The 15363-nt window shown below is 43.2% G+C and overlaps 1 protein-coding gene across 1 annotated transcript in view; it reads left to right on the top strand.

Moving 5' to 3' along the window:
• The first annotated feature begins 8829 nt into the window (after nt 1-8829).
• The window catches only part of LOC144093606 (glycine receptor subunit alphaZ1-like), a 15115-nt gene continuing 8581 nt past the window's right edge, over nt 8830-15363 (top strand). Inside the window, exons 1-4 of the mRNA XM_077627165.1 lie at nt 8830-9030; nt 10208-10296; nt 12382-12449; nt 14235-14458. Coding sequence (XP_077483291.1) covers nt 8948-9030; nt 10208-10296; nt 12382-12449; nt 14235-14458 — 464 coding nt within the window. The 5' untranslated portion in view covers nt 8830-8947. The remainder of the gene's footprint in view (nt 9031-10207; nt 10297-12381; nt 12450-14234; nt 14459-15363) is intronic.

Here is a 15363-nt window from a genome sequence, read left to right as displayed (position 1 = left end):
TACAAAACAAGGAAGAAGCGCCCATGTAGAATCCATCTGTATTCATTCATAGGTGTCATAAAAACTTAAACCCCGCTTTTATGGCAGCTGATCGCCAATAAGATTATTACCGTCGTTGGCTATCCAGCTTCAACGAATCTCACCGAAGGCTAGGGCCTTGAACATGTTGGCAATATTGATAGAGCACGGGTGTGTTATTTCCATTTCTTCCAGTGTAGGGAATTTTTTTCAAGCGACATTCCCACAAACTGAGTGCCGTTTGGCCTGCAAGCGGTTCGATATTCGGAAGTTTTCTTTGGAGAAACCTATCAGCAACCGCAGCTTGTTCATCAGAGTGATAAAGTTCTCCACGAAAAGCTAAGCCTCCGTTTACCTCACATATCTTTTCGTTTGTAGCCCCAAAATGCCAAAAGAGAGAACGCATCTGCTTCTTTGCGCGTTTTTTGCTACAGTTTAGCTTCCCAGCACAAATTTCTTGAATACTTGTGGCAAAGAGAAAAACTTATATCCCTCCCTCTATTGCAACGAACGCACCTACGGGCCTCATACCAGCACATTCCAGAACACCTAGACTCCCTGGAGGCAAACGTCCTCTATGGAGCCTTATTGTGCGCCGGGAGCTTTCTGGGTACAATGAATTTGCAAAAAAAAAAAACGAAAATGATGCACGTGGATCAAGGCCTTCTTTTGTGCGGGTGAAAGAACGTTCTGCGTCGGGCGTTTCGCACATTCATAGAAATATTTTATGCGTCCTTTCGACGGAGACTGGGGCGAAAAGGACAGCAAAAAGGTAAATTCTACAACTGATAACGGTCGCACGAACAATTTCGTAACGCCGAGCTCAAGCAGGGAAGCAATTTCTTGCGTAAGGGTTTTGCTGTTTTCCCGTTGCACTTCCTTTGCAGTGAAGTGAGGCTTAGGGTTGTGTTCGAAAGGGTGATTTCGATTTGTTTTAGCAGCGGTGCAGGATAGCAGGTTCACGTTTTCGACAGCGTAAAGGCCATGAAATTGGGCATAGGGCTTGCAGTGCAGGTGCTGCACATAACGAGTATACAGAAGTAGCGGACCCAGTGCGAACTGTGCTGAAATACTTTAGAGAACTTTTCATTAAAAAGAAGGGCTCTGTACGCGGATAGCTAAAGGTTCGTGAAAAGTAATTTCTTTCTTTTAGCGTTTTTTTTCGATTCATATAAAAAAATATGACGAATGTGTCGTTGAAGATCATAATACAAGTGCGATATTAAAGCTTTGGCCAGATATTTATTTTCCAGGCCAACCTCTCTGCCTTTCCTATCAATAAACCCTCTCTCTCTCTTGGGGATACCCCTCGCAAACAGGGAGATACGCGATAACTTAGCAAACCACCAAATTCAAAGTGCTGTTATTGAACTATGCAATACGTTATTCTTCTTTTTCGACTGACAAATTTTATCGCATTTGTCCACAATTTATTTCGCAGAGATCAGTATATATGATTAACTGAAGATGCTCATGCAGTTAAAAAAATCCATCTTCGTAGCAGCAATTGTGTCAGCGATTTTCTCAAATTATCAGATGTAGACAAGGAGCGCTATTTTGACCGGTTTTATAGCAAGGAACAGATTGTAAACAAGCTGCAAGTGTCATGGACTAGTCAGAATAGAAAGCATACTTATCTAGCCAGGGCCGTGGTTGTACTGATACTCTGGACACATCTAACGCATACGACTTCAGTCTACAGCCACAAATAACCATCACGCCCACTACCTGCCACGGTGGCTGAGTGTCCTTGGTTTACGGCTGCTGGTAACAAGGTCGCTGATTTGATCCCGTCCTCGATGGTGGATTTTCGATTAAGGCAAAAAACAAAAACGCCCATGTGCCGTGCGATGTCACAGCTCCAAGTAATTAAGAGCCCCGAGTGGTCTGAGTTAATCCGGAGCACTCCCCTAAGGCTTGTTCATAAGCAATGTGTCGCTTCGGGACGTTACACCCTCCAATCCCCAACCTACACCTTTCACTACCTCTGAATTCGCACTTTATATTATCCAGAGAAAGGAAAAATCACAATGTCAGCAATTTTTGAACTCAGAACACTTAACCACAGTGCATCTCGTGAGCAACCATAAAACCGCCGTTGCGGAAACGAGTATTTCATGATGATTCGTATTTCATGTTTTGCCGTGTTAACCGCAAGGTTGACAAAATATGCGTTGACCTCAATCTTTACTTTTCTGAAGAGTGCGAAACGCATTAGCTCAGTGCCTCAAGATATGCTGGAAATTTTCTTCAGATTTCACCTCTTGTAATCATAAAATCTTGATATTTTGTGTCATTTTTCTGTTCTTGTATGTAAGCAAAAAAACCTATCGTACAACATTTTTTATTTCCTTTGCGCAGGTTGTACCGGGAGAAATTTTAGTGACTAAACACAGGAAGATGCCTCTTTAGTGGCCATTATTATCTTAGTAATTGGGAACTGCTTCTAGATTCTCTGGAGTACAGATGGTAATAACCTCACCAGATTACACATATATTCTTGCCTAGGCTTTGTCAAAAAACATTCCTGTCCATAATCCCAGCATGCTCTACGTATGAACATGACCAGCACTCTCGTCAGTCACCCGTATCCTTTACAAGCCTGTAATTATTGTGAGGTTCTACGAGACGGGATTGCAGCTGCGAGGGTATTCGGCCATCGTAAAGTGGCAGAGTTCAACCCATTCACACCTCTGCATTGTACATTCTCCCACGAAACCTCCGCGGTGGCTCTGTGGTTATGGTGCTCCGTTGCTGACCCGAAAGACGCGGGTTCGAACCCGACTGCGGCGATCAAATTTTGGTGGAGGCGAAATTCTAGAGGCCCGTGTACTATGCGATGTCAGTGCAAGTTAAAGAACCCCAGGTGGTCGAAATTTCCGGAGACCTTCACTACGGCGTCCCTCATGGAATGAATCGCTTTGGGACGTTGAATGCCCATAAACCATGAACCAAGCTGTACATTGTCCCATCGCTTGCGGACTGCAAAAATCCAGATGCACCTGACGAAAAAAAATGAAGCCTCAGAGTCTGAGTCTTGTTTGGGCGATTGGACAAAAAGCGATTCAATGGAATGTTTGTTCCCCTACGTGGGGCTAACAATAGAAAATGCTCCATGAACAGGTGTCAAATAAGAAATGGTTTAATAGCTTGGACTATGTTTTATAGCTTGGACTATGTTTTGTTGGCGCTAATAACAGTTTAGTGCAACTCATGATTTTGCCAACAACTTCAGAGGCGAAGCTTATCTTATTCTGGCAATTTTCAGCTGCCGCCGTAACGTTTATCACGAAGGTAAGAAGTATAATTGAGCCAAAGAGATGCAGCGCTTCTTTCAAGCTGTCAGATCTTGTATATTATCGTGCTGTTTTTTTTTTACCAATGAATTACGGTATCTCTGTCGCAAGCTACAATTGGTGCATCCTATCAGTCCTCGGCCCTACTTTAAGCATTGTCTAAAGGGAACGCTACATTTGGTTTCTACTCTCAATTTTTAAAAGAGTACATATTCATGTTTCTTCGTCTGTCGCAACATCATTAACTCTAGACAATGTAGGCTTAGCCGTGGCGCATGCGTAGTTTTTCACGTAAATTCATTGAGCGTTAATTTGGTTTTCTTATATATTGACAGTCTCCGTCGCACAATTTTTTTTTACTCTGAAAAAGCATGCAGAAAACTTGATCAAAACCATTTATGCCCCCTTTCTACTTTCTGTTCTTTTCGAGTAAGGAACCGGATTGCTATTTAACAGTTTTACGGCCTTTGTATATCTGCCATGTGTAACCACCCCTGAGTGACCTGGTTTATTGGGTCTTTCTAAAAATAAAAAAATATCTTTTTTTCTTTTTTACGTCACTTCTGCATTGCCCGTCATCTTATAGACTGAAATATCTGGATTAGCTCAAATAACACGCGAACCTCTGGCCAGAACACCCGTTGCTCCAGGCTCAGGTTTAGGACAACACGCAGAAAGGGAGTGTTGATGATTTAGAACTTTTAATTTACTGTATTTTTTGTTATCTCGAAAAAATAGGTGCGTCATTATCTCCGTGATATGAGAGCTTCGTTCATCATGGAAAGTGCGCTCTCGCTGCTTTATCTTTAGAGCAATTTTATTTTACGTAAAACTTTCAGTCATTCTCTTGGTTAAAGATTCTCGATTTCTCTTATGATAATTTTTTTCCAACGCCCGCATATATTAAGGCCTTTTTTTTGTACTACGTACGCAACGTTCGAGTGCTCTTTCAAGAGAATTTTGATTTTGCATCTTTTACCGCACTTCCATTGGCGCTTGCTTCATTTTCTGTGCATTAATATTTCAAAGAAACGGTTACCATTAAACTGTGCCTTATCATGAAGAACAGACTTGCTTGCTTAGTTTTAACAACTGCGTAGGATTTTTTTTTAGCATAAAGCCTCTAACAGCCTAATGACAAGGGATTTGCTGCTTATGATTTGGCTTCGCACAGACCTCATTTTCTTTTACATTATGCAAAGCTATGGTGCCTGAGACGGTAAGCGTTTACGTATCTCCTACCATGACTTTAATTTTTCTTTTAGGCCCCGAAAACGCCTCGTAATTAAATTTAAGCAAATCGCAGCTTAAGCTTCTTCCATTTTCTTGTTTACTAACCATAACACCAGGGGCATGCTATATCACTGTATAACGTTTTAAATATATACGGGGCTCTTTCTGCGAAAGTGAACCAGACTTTCAATATATAGTCTCTTTTAGCTGGTACCGACGGCTTCTGGAGAATTAGAATTCCAGTTTTGGTGGATATCTGGAAAAATTTGTATCATGATGGCTAGTAAGCTGGTTTGCTAATTTGTAATAACTGGCATTTGGCTATTAAACTTAGCCCATGGTAAAGCCTTGTTTCCGGCTATTAGTAACTACAGTACCTTTTTTTTTCAGAATTCCGTGAACTCGATAAGCCCTCAGCGCGCATGGATCAACAGATTACATCCATCGCGTGCCCTTTTCAAAAATTGCTTGTACTTTTCGAGTGAAAAAAAAAAATGCTCATCACTACGTGTGACCCCGTGGCGCACGTGGCATATGGCAAACATTGGTGCAATATCTTATCTGTCCCGGCCGTTCTGCGGTGCCCCTCTCTGGTCGTTGCTCCGGCCCATACGAGATTTCACCCCCATTAAGGTGTGATACCGATGACATTGGCGTATAAACACGACACTGCTCGCAGCTTTGCTTTTCATGTCGAAGGCCGGTCCCGCGGCCGCCTCGTCAAATAAAAAGTTCCTTCTCTTAATGGAGCTTCTTAGGAAATATATACCCACACAGACCCACACACACACCCCGAAGCACATACGCATGCACATACACATATTGGAGCCCGCCCCGTGCCTGTTCCTGTGTGTGCGTTTGGTACGCACGTTGCCAAGGTTTTGCTAGTTAAAATGTTTATTTCAACAAATCTCTTTAAGTGCATGTATTTATTTTGCTCTTTCTAATGTGTAATATTATAGGTATAAGTTATATAGGTATAAGGTATTATATATATAGTGATAGAGACAGGAAGAGGGCTGAGCAAACACGAGTCAGTGACATCGTAGTCGAAATCAGGAATGACAAATAGGTTTGGGCAAGGTTTGTAATGAGGAGGAAAGATCACCGATGGTCGCCAAAGGTAAGAGACTGAATTCCAGGAAAATAAAAGCGAAGGTAGCACGGCGCCGCAGAAATTTTGGTGAGTGGATGAAATCAGAGTTTGCGGCGATAAGGGGGCTGCAGCTGTCAGGGACACGGTTATGTGGTGTGGGGTTTGAATGTTGAGATAAGTACGTTCTCCCCACTCAATCGCGGCTGACATGGTTCAAAACCGCCCGAACCCCACCCCGTGATCGCGTACGCTACCGAGCGCACGCCAACCACGGTGGGCCTTGCTCTGAGGGAACAAAGGAACGACACATTGGCTGACACAAGCAGGCATTTATTGCTACAGCAACAATAACGCCAGCTAGCAACAAGGTACGCTAATGAATCGAGGTCGTCCGACTCACCAGCAAGGTTCCAAGCGAATGTTCGCCCGCGCTAGGGCAAGGGATATAAACTCCGCAGGCCGGACGGGACGAGTACGGGAGCCTGTCTCCCCGTCGCTTCTTCGCCCCGCCGGCGAAGAGCGGAGCCGCGAGCGACACGTCGGCTCGGGCCGACGATCCCAGCCGAAGCGCCCTCTCCCGCGCGCGGGCTTTGGCAGTCTCGCGCGCAGCGATGCTGGCACCCTCTCTTACCAGTTAATGTAACTGACAAGGGAATGCGCTCAGCCTCGAGGTGAGACTGCCGCTGCACGGTGCCTCGCGGGAAAGCAAACTCAGGGGGCTGCAGGGCAGGTCCCCACAGTGGAGAGGTATAAGAGAGGCCTTTGTTGGCATTAGGTGTAGTCAGGCTTATGGTGATGATGACGATTTGTAAAATGCATGCAGAGGAAACCTGCATTTCTTGAAAAAAAAACTGTGTGGTTCCAATTTTCGCACTGGGACCAAATATTTTTGCGACAGCTTCCAGCGCGTTTCCTCAGTGGTCAAAGCTCCAGGCTTTTGAGCACGACATCAGAGCATCCAGCCGTGAGGGCAGGATTTCAGTGGAACCATAATGGGAAAATGCTTGATTCTATGTCATGTCATTGCATGTTAAAAAAATTCTTGGCGGTTTAAATGTTTGCGCTGGTTTAATCTACGGTGTCCGTTTCTAGGTCGCGTACAGTCTCAGCCCCCTAACCCCAGCATATCTCCGAAACCCGCTAACCTTGCCCCACGGCTGAGTTCCGGTGTGCGCTGTGAAAGGGACCATGTCGACAGATTTTTTTTCCTGATGAAACACTTGCGTCTCTTGTTCGTATCCTTTTCTATAGGAATCAGTCTCAAAGCGATAAGTAGTTTGTCGACAAAAATGTCGGCAAAAGAAACGGGCTTCAGCTCGTTTCGGCCCTGAAAAGATGACAGCTGCTCACTAAAGGGAACTGATTGGAGCCGGTTTTTCGCAGCCAAACGTTTCGTGCGAAGTTGCCCAGAGACACTTTGGTCAGTACATTACGAAGACAAAAGAAAAACAATCTATTCCGCAAGCATTTTTTTAATCAAAGCAAAAGAAAAACAGGAGACCACCACATTTTTTTCGTTCCCTCTTACCCTTCACTCTTCCTCCTCTTCCAAGCGCTTCTAAATAAAGGGGGCTCGCTCGAGCGCCGCAAGCTGTCCATCGTCGAGTGCGCTCTAGCCATGGTCAATAAATTGTCGCAGGCCCTTTTTATATAATTACCTCGGCTTATACAGTCATGTGCTCGTCATCTTCTATTGTAACCAGCGCAATGGCTTTGCACATGCTCTCTCGCGCTTGTATCAAATTAAATTGTCGCTTCTAGTGAAAGAAAAACTAATTTCTTGAAAAACCGATTCCCATTTTTTTTCTAAAACCAGTTTCTGTTTATTGACTAATTTGACAATTTTACGCTCCGGAAGGAATCCATCACGAGCCTATCAGTACCTACAGTGGCTAACAATAGTACAGAGTTCAAAAAGCAGCAAAACATGACTTACTCTGGCTCACTGAAGACTCAAATGCATCCATTATGCTTTAACCCCAGTGTGAGAAAAATTTTATGAAATAAACTATAATACAGGGTCTCAGAAGATACTTCCGCTCCAACTCCCTTATAAAGACAATTGGTACAAAAAGATGGCATGGCCATTTATTTTGATTATTTGCGGATGACAAGCGTTATTAATGTTTCACGAAATCGCTAGCTTGGCACGACGTCCTGCGCCCGCTTTTCAATGACATATGAAAAGGAGAAAGCTCGTTCTTTGTCGTCAATTGAATTTTTCAAGGTTATTGCATCAGATTTAAAGCACTTTAGCCTCTTTTTTCTCGCTGTTAGAAAGATTCGAGCTCGGTGTTTTTTGTGGTCCTCAATTGTGATACATATTTTATTACGGCGTCAGCCTGTATTGCATAGCACTATCGAGTTGTTGTGAAGCTACGGAAGTCAATCTACGTATTTCTGTTTAATATGCCTTAATGAAGAAGAATTTTTCTTTGGAAGATTAGTAGCGAATTTTGGCCTCAGCTGCCCATTTTCATGGAAGGTTAAAAAAGATGTAAACTGAACTCAGGTGACTTAAGAAAGGAAGGGAACACACAAACACGACGAAGCTTCACTTGATATTGCTTTCGCCATAAAGCATGAACATGGGTACGAAACTTTTTTTCCAAATCAAAAGATATAAATAAAAATAACCGTGCAAGGATTGTGTGGAGTCTTCCTGTAGTACAGCGCTGCTCAAAAACTAATGAGGAAAAATCTCGGAATCCAACGGCGCTGAGGGTCCCAGCTTAGGCTGCGTTAACTTATTCGTCTGGGACAAAACGGCCCTGAATGCGTGCTGCGTACGTGCCTAATTCGACGGGAGAACACGCGGTCAGCTTTCACTTCCGGAGCCAGACTGCATCGCGCCTCCTTAATCTCTAGTTCCTCTCCTACGACTCAATCACTCTTCCAGCTCCTCGATTTCAATTTATAGATGTCGCTTTTTTTTTCTTCCCCAGCCCACTGGTGCGGCCGAGTCTCCGGCTTTCAAAGCGAGTCGGAAATCACCGCGAAGTGTGAGGCGCACCGACGCTTCGAGAGCGGCAGACGCCGCTTTTGGCCGACCGCATTCGTACGCGCCGGGTTGCCGCTTCGCGCGCGCGATTGCTGAGAGCGACGGCAGAGAAAAAAAAAAGGGGGGGGGGGGTGCGGCCCGACCCTCTCTCTCTTCTTGCAACCTCCTCGCCCGTCGGGGTTTGAAGCGCGCGCGCCTGCGCCCCAGTCGAGACCCGAGCCGGAGCACGGCTGGCAGGGTAGGCCCGGTCGACCGTGGCTGGAGCTCCAGACGCGGCGTTGGAGCTCTGACGGGGCCAGGACGATGCGCACGCTGCTGTCAGTGCTGAGCGCCTGGCGCGCATACGTCACGCTATCGCTCATTGAGTCGACGCTCGCGCAGGAGAGGTGAGTGTGCTCGGATGGTTCGTTTGCTTTTTCAGTCTGTGTAAGTGGTTCTCTTTGCCTGGGCCTGAATTTATTAAAACAAGTGTCTAGGGTCACTCGCGCGATACTACAGCCCCCGTGCAATGCGAAATATTCATTCGATAAAAATCGGTCAGAGCATGCTAGTACAAAATAAATTTAATTTGTGCATTACAAGATGGTATTCATCGAACTACCATTTAGTTTCCTTAAACGAAACCTGTACAGGTAGACCGCCTACAAACAACATTTTCGCTTATACTCAGTGCGTAACGCTTTGCAGCCTGTTCGCACAACAGGAGAGTTCTTCTGCGGAACATATATAAAAGCAGCCTCCTTAGAAGCCATTGTTCATTTTTTGAAGAGGCCTTGTTTCCGCTAAACGCAACACGTTACGTCATTTTGAAGTTAGGCGAGCGAACCGCAAATAGCAACAATGGCAAATTGTAGGTACTAGTTATGCTCGAAGTTAAGCTACTTTTTTGGATAAACGTGCTAGTGTAGCACTCAGTACTGATCTTTTTCCTGCCATGTGCTTTTATTCCACCATTATGTTCTGTATTTCGAGCACACCTCAACCACAAAAAAAAGGTCCCCCTTGCATGTTAGTAAACAAGTCTCACGACAAACCGAAGAAAGTTCATGTTTCCTCAAATAACTTTTTTTGCTGAACTCAGAAGCCACGCTTCGCCCTCGAAATAAGTTAGGCGAAGGTTTCTGGGTGAACATGCCACTCTGTTATGGCCCGGGCTACGGAGATTGTACTGTCTCGTATGCTGCTGGCGCTGGGCAGTCATGACAGGAAGCCGTAAAGGGAGCGGAATATCAGGAACCGCACTTGAGCCGAAAGTGATCTCATTTTCATCCCCGGCGCTCTGCCTGTCACTACAGCTTATGTTTCTCTGTTCTACGATATATCTTCAGCTTAGCTTACTTTTAAGATACATTGAAGGCCAAATGACACAATGGAACTGTTCTAGCCAGGAAAAAAAACATATGAGTGACGTCTGTTGGGAACGATGTTTTCAGTCTCTGAAATTACACAGAACGAGCAAGATTACCGTGACAATGATAATGAAGAAATTGCCTTCTTTCCGACTTCTCTTTGGAGGGCGACTATTATTTATTCTATATGATCATCACATGTCATCTTCTTTAGGCGATCAAACGGAGCGTTGGACGACCTGGAGAAGCTAGACGATCTATTAAGAACATACGACAGACGAGCGCTTCCTACAACCCATTTGGGTACGTCTCTTTGGCTGACTTCTCCATTCTCTTATACCTCGTTTTGATAGCAACAGATATATGTGTACGACAGAAGAAGGAAAATTGCGGCGGCTTATTGAGCTCCATCTAATGCCTTGAAAAAACGCAAGGATATAGTGAGAATATACGTGACGTGCATTCCCAGTTTTAGTGTGAAAGGCTAAAATTTAGTTTCCTTTCACATGTCGTGGCTTCAAGATGCATTACTTTGCTAGTGTACTGTTTGCTTTAGTCCTTCTGAGGTTTTCACATGCGCTCGCAGCCTCATCGTATAAGCGCTGTTTTCTTTGAAATTCCGCCTGCATTCAAAATCTGTCTTGATAATCTAAAAACTAAAGCGCGTACTGACGGTGCTCACAATTAGAATAACATAACCGCCCAGCTACAGGTTCGAGTTGCACTGTGCTTCAGGTGTTACTACTTCACACTTTTCAGTTTAGAAATTATATTAACAACAAAAAGCTGAGTATTTCTATTTAACTCAAAGCTCCTAACTCAAAGCTTACTGCGACCAACCAAAATGTCTGCGCTGTTAAGGAGTAGATCGTATTCGTATTTAGCACAATGCGTAGAAGGCCCTTCTGTTCTCAAGGGAACATCAAGCTGCACGTTGGAGACTTCTTCGTTGTTTCAGTCTTACTTTGTGAAAACTGGCGCGCGCTAACTCTCTTCTGTGCAAAGAAATCTTTGACGTGATTTTAAATGCAATGAATCTTGGAAGCCCTGCATAAAATAAAGATAGCTTAACGGAACGACATCGGTAAGAAGTCTCATTGCGGAGCATGGAACTAGGTAAAAAATAAGAATAGGTTGTACATTTATCATATCACCTGGAAATTATGGTTTTAACTCCGGTATTTGTGCAGGAAAAAGACTTTGCAGCAGGTTGATAATTGTGTTTCCTTCTGCAATTTAAATGCATTTTTTCATTTTGCATTAGCTTCACCTCACTCGACTATAAAGATAAAATCAAGGCGGTAATTAGCAGTGTCACTTAAGCATGTATATAAAACAGGTCGGACCCAAAGGATGTATACCGCGGACATTGTTGCGAAATTTTTATTTTTATTGCATATTTTACAGTTGACGATTGTTCTAACCAGTAAGGCTGAAAAACAGCATTTTCAAGGTTGTCTCTTTATGACACCACTTTCGCCGACAAAGGAGACGTTCCTCTGCTTAAGTGAGATTAGACGCCACCAAATTTTTCCTCTTCTTTGAGATTATTCAAGCACAAGATTGTTGACAATGTGCACAGGGCTTTACGTGATAAGGAATTGTTTATTTTTCTACAAACGCTTGAGCTCTGGAAAAGAGTAGCGCTGGAGAAAACTTCGAGGGAAAAGGAGCAGTGGCGCTCCTTGCTGTGTACGAATAGAGCGGCAAAAAGACGGCAGTCCCGACTGGCTCGGCGGATAAATAGAATTACCGCTCCGGAGGGTGTACTCCGCGACAGACGGAAATAAACCCGAGAGGACGCAAAGGCAGGCGCCACACCATGCTTTGACTAAAGAGGGTAGAACCGAGAGAGGGGGTAGCACACACTAGGGTGTAAGCACTGCGAACGTGCAGTAAAAGTTGCCGTCAGTAGGCGTGCGGAGACTGAGCCTTGGCAACACTACAGGAAGGCAATGAGGATAGATAGACAGGCAGAAAGAGGCGCTGAAGGAATGAACACTGTGGATGGCAGGCAAATATAAGTACTCTTTTCAGACGATGTGCACCTTTTTGCGACCTGTTTTTTTTTTCCTGTGCTTTGTTTTCTATTTTCTTGGATAACGCCCGTTGTGAGAGCATCCTCAAATCGGGCGCTTTGCAGTTTTCTCGCGAGAATCTCTAAGCTAAACGAGAGGAATGCTATTGAGAGATTCAGTTTTCTTCAAAGCAATAAAAATATTGCTTAATAGACGTACTTAGGGACGAAGGAAGACATAGCAGCCCAGCGCTTCGATTATTTCTATTTCTCTTTTTTTGTATATGTGGGTGTGTGAGAGGTTGGGAGGGGGGGCTTGGAGCTTTGTCCTTACAGAATATGCGCTTACGAAGTGTGCTTCGCAATTGCAGGGACGCCGACAAAAGTGGCCTGCGAAATTTACATACGCAGTTTCGGCTCCATAAATCCTGCTACAATGGTAAGTTCTTTTTTCTAGTATTTATAGTTTTTCTCGAATAAAACCGTTACCACCAACTACAAGAAGCGTAACTGAGGCGAATTTACTAAAATCGTTTGAAAAAATAGCAAACTCTGGGCACTGCTCGGCATGAATGTTCAATGGAATCTTTCATTGAATGCGGCCTATTTCTCATTTTCTTTGTCAGTCCTTCAGCATCGGTAATGTAGTCACTTAGGCCAGCATTCTAATGTTAAGCCCTTAGTTTGCATTGGGAGGCCGCTTAAAGTACCCGACGTCTCCGCTTACTGCGATTGGGATCGCTTCAACAAACTTGTTGTGACAAGTGGGCTTCATAAATTCTCGTTTTCTTCAGCATCTTTGCAACGCGTACCGTCGCCCGGCGCTCTTACCAACATCATCCTGAAGCTTCGCGTTGTTTTTAATGAGGCGGAGTAGTCTGTCGGTAATATCTAAAGAACCAGGTCAAGTTCGGCTGCCATCATTGGCGTTTATGCTTATGGAATTTTTTTTTATTGAAGCAAAAATTTTTCCCCCATCATACAAGTGAATGTTCTAGACCTAAGGCCTATGCCTGAAGATGCTTGTAGGTGAGTTTTATATGCTTTGCTTCATACCCTAGAGCAACAGGCTGTGTAATAAAACCACCTGATATATTTTTATGGTACAAAACAATTAACAAGAGCAAACAACTTGTTTTTGTTACCATTGTAAGTGCCCTACATTTACGTAACAAAAACATTTATTTCAAAACGAGCATTCTTGGTAGCGTGAAAAGTAAGGTATAAATGTCTAGTGTGAGAGGAAGAAGTGTAACACTAAAAGGCTGGTTTGGTTTCATGGAGTTGCCGATGTAGTTTGTGACCAGTGAGCCATAGTGGCTACTTTCGTTAGCCTCATGTTCAGAATACAGATAAGTGCAGCTAACGGCGTACCTGACAACATTGTTCTCATCTCAGAATATGTTATTTTGAAACAAAAATAAGTAGCATTTTTTTATGAAATGTTTTTTTCTTAAGTTTGTTCTGAAGTGTGTTTTTCAATTTAGTTCTATTTGCTGGTTTGTTGTTTACTATTGTATAACGGTGTTAAAATAAGCATCTTCTATTTGCATGTTTCGCGCCCAGGTTATGTAACCCCCTAACAAAATACTCCAGCCGGAGCCCATGAGGTATTTAAATAAATAAATAACATCTGCAAGAGATATTTGGATCGCTTTGTTTAGCTTGGTTTAAAAAACGCGTCCCCTTAAAGCCGCATGGCTTTAACGTCCCAAACCATAAGACTAGTGTGTGATAAATATCTTGTAAAGCTTAAGAAATTTGTGCAACTTGAAAAGTTAACTTATTTGCCGCCAGTAAAAGGAGTAGCGTAAATGTTTTAAATAATTCTACATGAACAAAATGTGTACATTAAGATTCCCAGGGAGAAGATTTTCAACTGCCGGCTCAGCTGCTTAAAAATAGCAAAACTTAAGTATATGCTTGTCTCGGTAAATACAGCGATTCTTTTTTATGACCCTAATTCTAAGAAGTGTTTACCGAAAATTAGGGGGACACAAAGATCAGTGCTTTTCAATGGGACATATAGTAATGAAGCAAAGTCATGGTATTCCATGACGACGGGTAATGCGCATGTTGTCGTACAAGTGGTATCACTACGAACGATTGCAAATTGAAAAATATTATCATCACTGGAAAAACTAAAAAATGCCAGTTCTTAAATCACGTATTCAAAACAAAATTAAAGAGAATTCATGCTAATGAATTTATTTCTTCTTCCTAGGATTACGAAGTGGACCTTTATCTTCGACAGACTTGGCAAGATGACCGCTTGACAAGCCCAAACGTGTCCAGACCGCTGGATCTCAATGATCCCAAACTTGTACAAAGAATATGGAAGCCAGAAGTTTTCTTTGCCAATGCTAAACATGCCGAGTTCCAGTACGTCACTGTGCCGAACGTTTTGGTGCGTGTTAATCCGAATGGAAAGATATTGTACATGCTCAGGTGAGTCTCCTATTACCGACCTTATCTTCGTTTCTTTTGGTGTGAAACAAGTCGTGCATGTTCGAAAGCAATTTTTATCTTCCCTTCACCAAAAAAAACAAAAACAAAATGTATCTTCATCGTTTCAGCTGTGCCTAATCATTTTTATTTGTTTTACCGTATTGCTGTAATAAGCAGCAGGGCAACTCCAATATCGCGCATGAAATAGCGACACCTGTTCACTATATTTGTTTACAGAATAGAAAGCATGGTCACTTTATTAAACTGTGATAAAGTGTTTTTTCTTTGGGTTAAGGGGTTTTACGTACAAAAGCGGTTCAGCCATGAGGGAAAAGTGTTTTTGAGCAAGTTGTGCATTTATCGTGTTCGCATAAAAATTCACACATGGAAAAATAGAGAGCGCTGAGGTAATATGCAGCACCTATATCGACAAAGTTAGTTGCATGACAAATCGGAAATTTCATGCTGAAATGTGGTACGACTATAAATATGAAACTGTAGAAAGCGTTGAACTAGAGCAGGTTGAGGACAAACGCAGAAAAAACACTGGATCGCGCACCCAGTTCCTCTTGGACTGTCTGTTTTGCGCTTGGTTTTTTGGAGGTGCATTTTTCTGCTTTGAAAGAAAGGCGAACCAAGTAGCCCCAAATAATATCTTCTAGCAGAAAAAAGCTGTTTGTAGAGTGGGTAGCTAAATTTTCTCTAGCGAAGAAAAACAGATGACACCGCTGGCGTATTTGCACAAGTTTACATTATGGCAACCACATAGGCGTGCAGACGAGACAACGTACGTCCTTATACAGACACGCTTGAAGGAAAAGTACACAAAGCAAACTTTTTCATATGTTCTAGTTTTTTTTTTTTTACTTAGCGTCAAAGGCCTAAGCACTTTAGCCAGACATGTG

The sequence above is a fragment of the Amblyomma americanum genome, chromosome 6, assembly GCF_052857255.1.
Source record: "Amblyomma americanum isolate KBUSLIRL-KWMA chromosome 6, ASM5285725v1, whole genome shotgun sequence".
Classification (NCBI taxonomy): domain Eukaryota; kingdom Metazoa; phylum Arthropoda; class Arachnida; order Ixodida; family Ixodidae; genus Amblyomma; species Amblyomma americanum.
The sequence above is the reverse complement of the archived record's forward strand: the minus strand, read 5'-3'. Positions and strand labels throughout refer to the sequence as shown.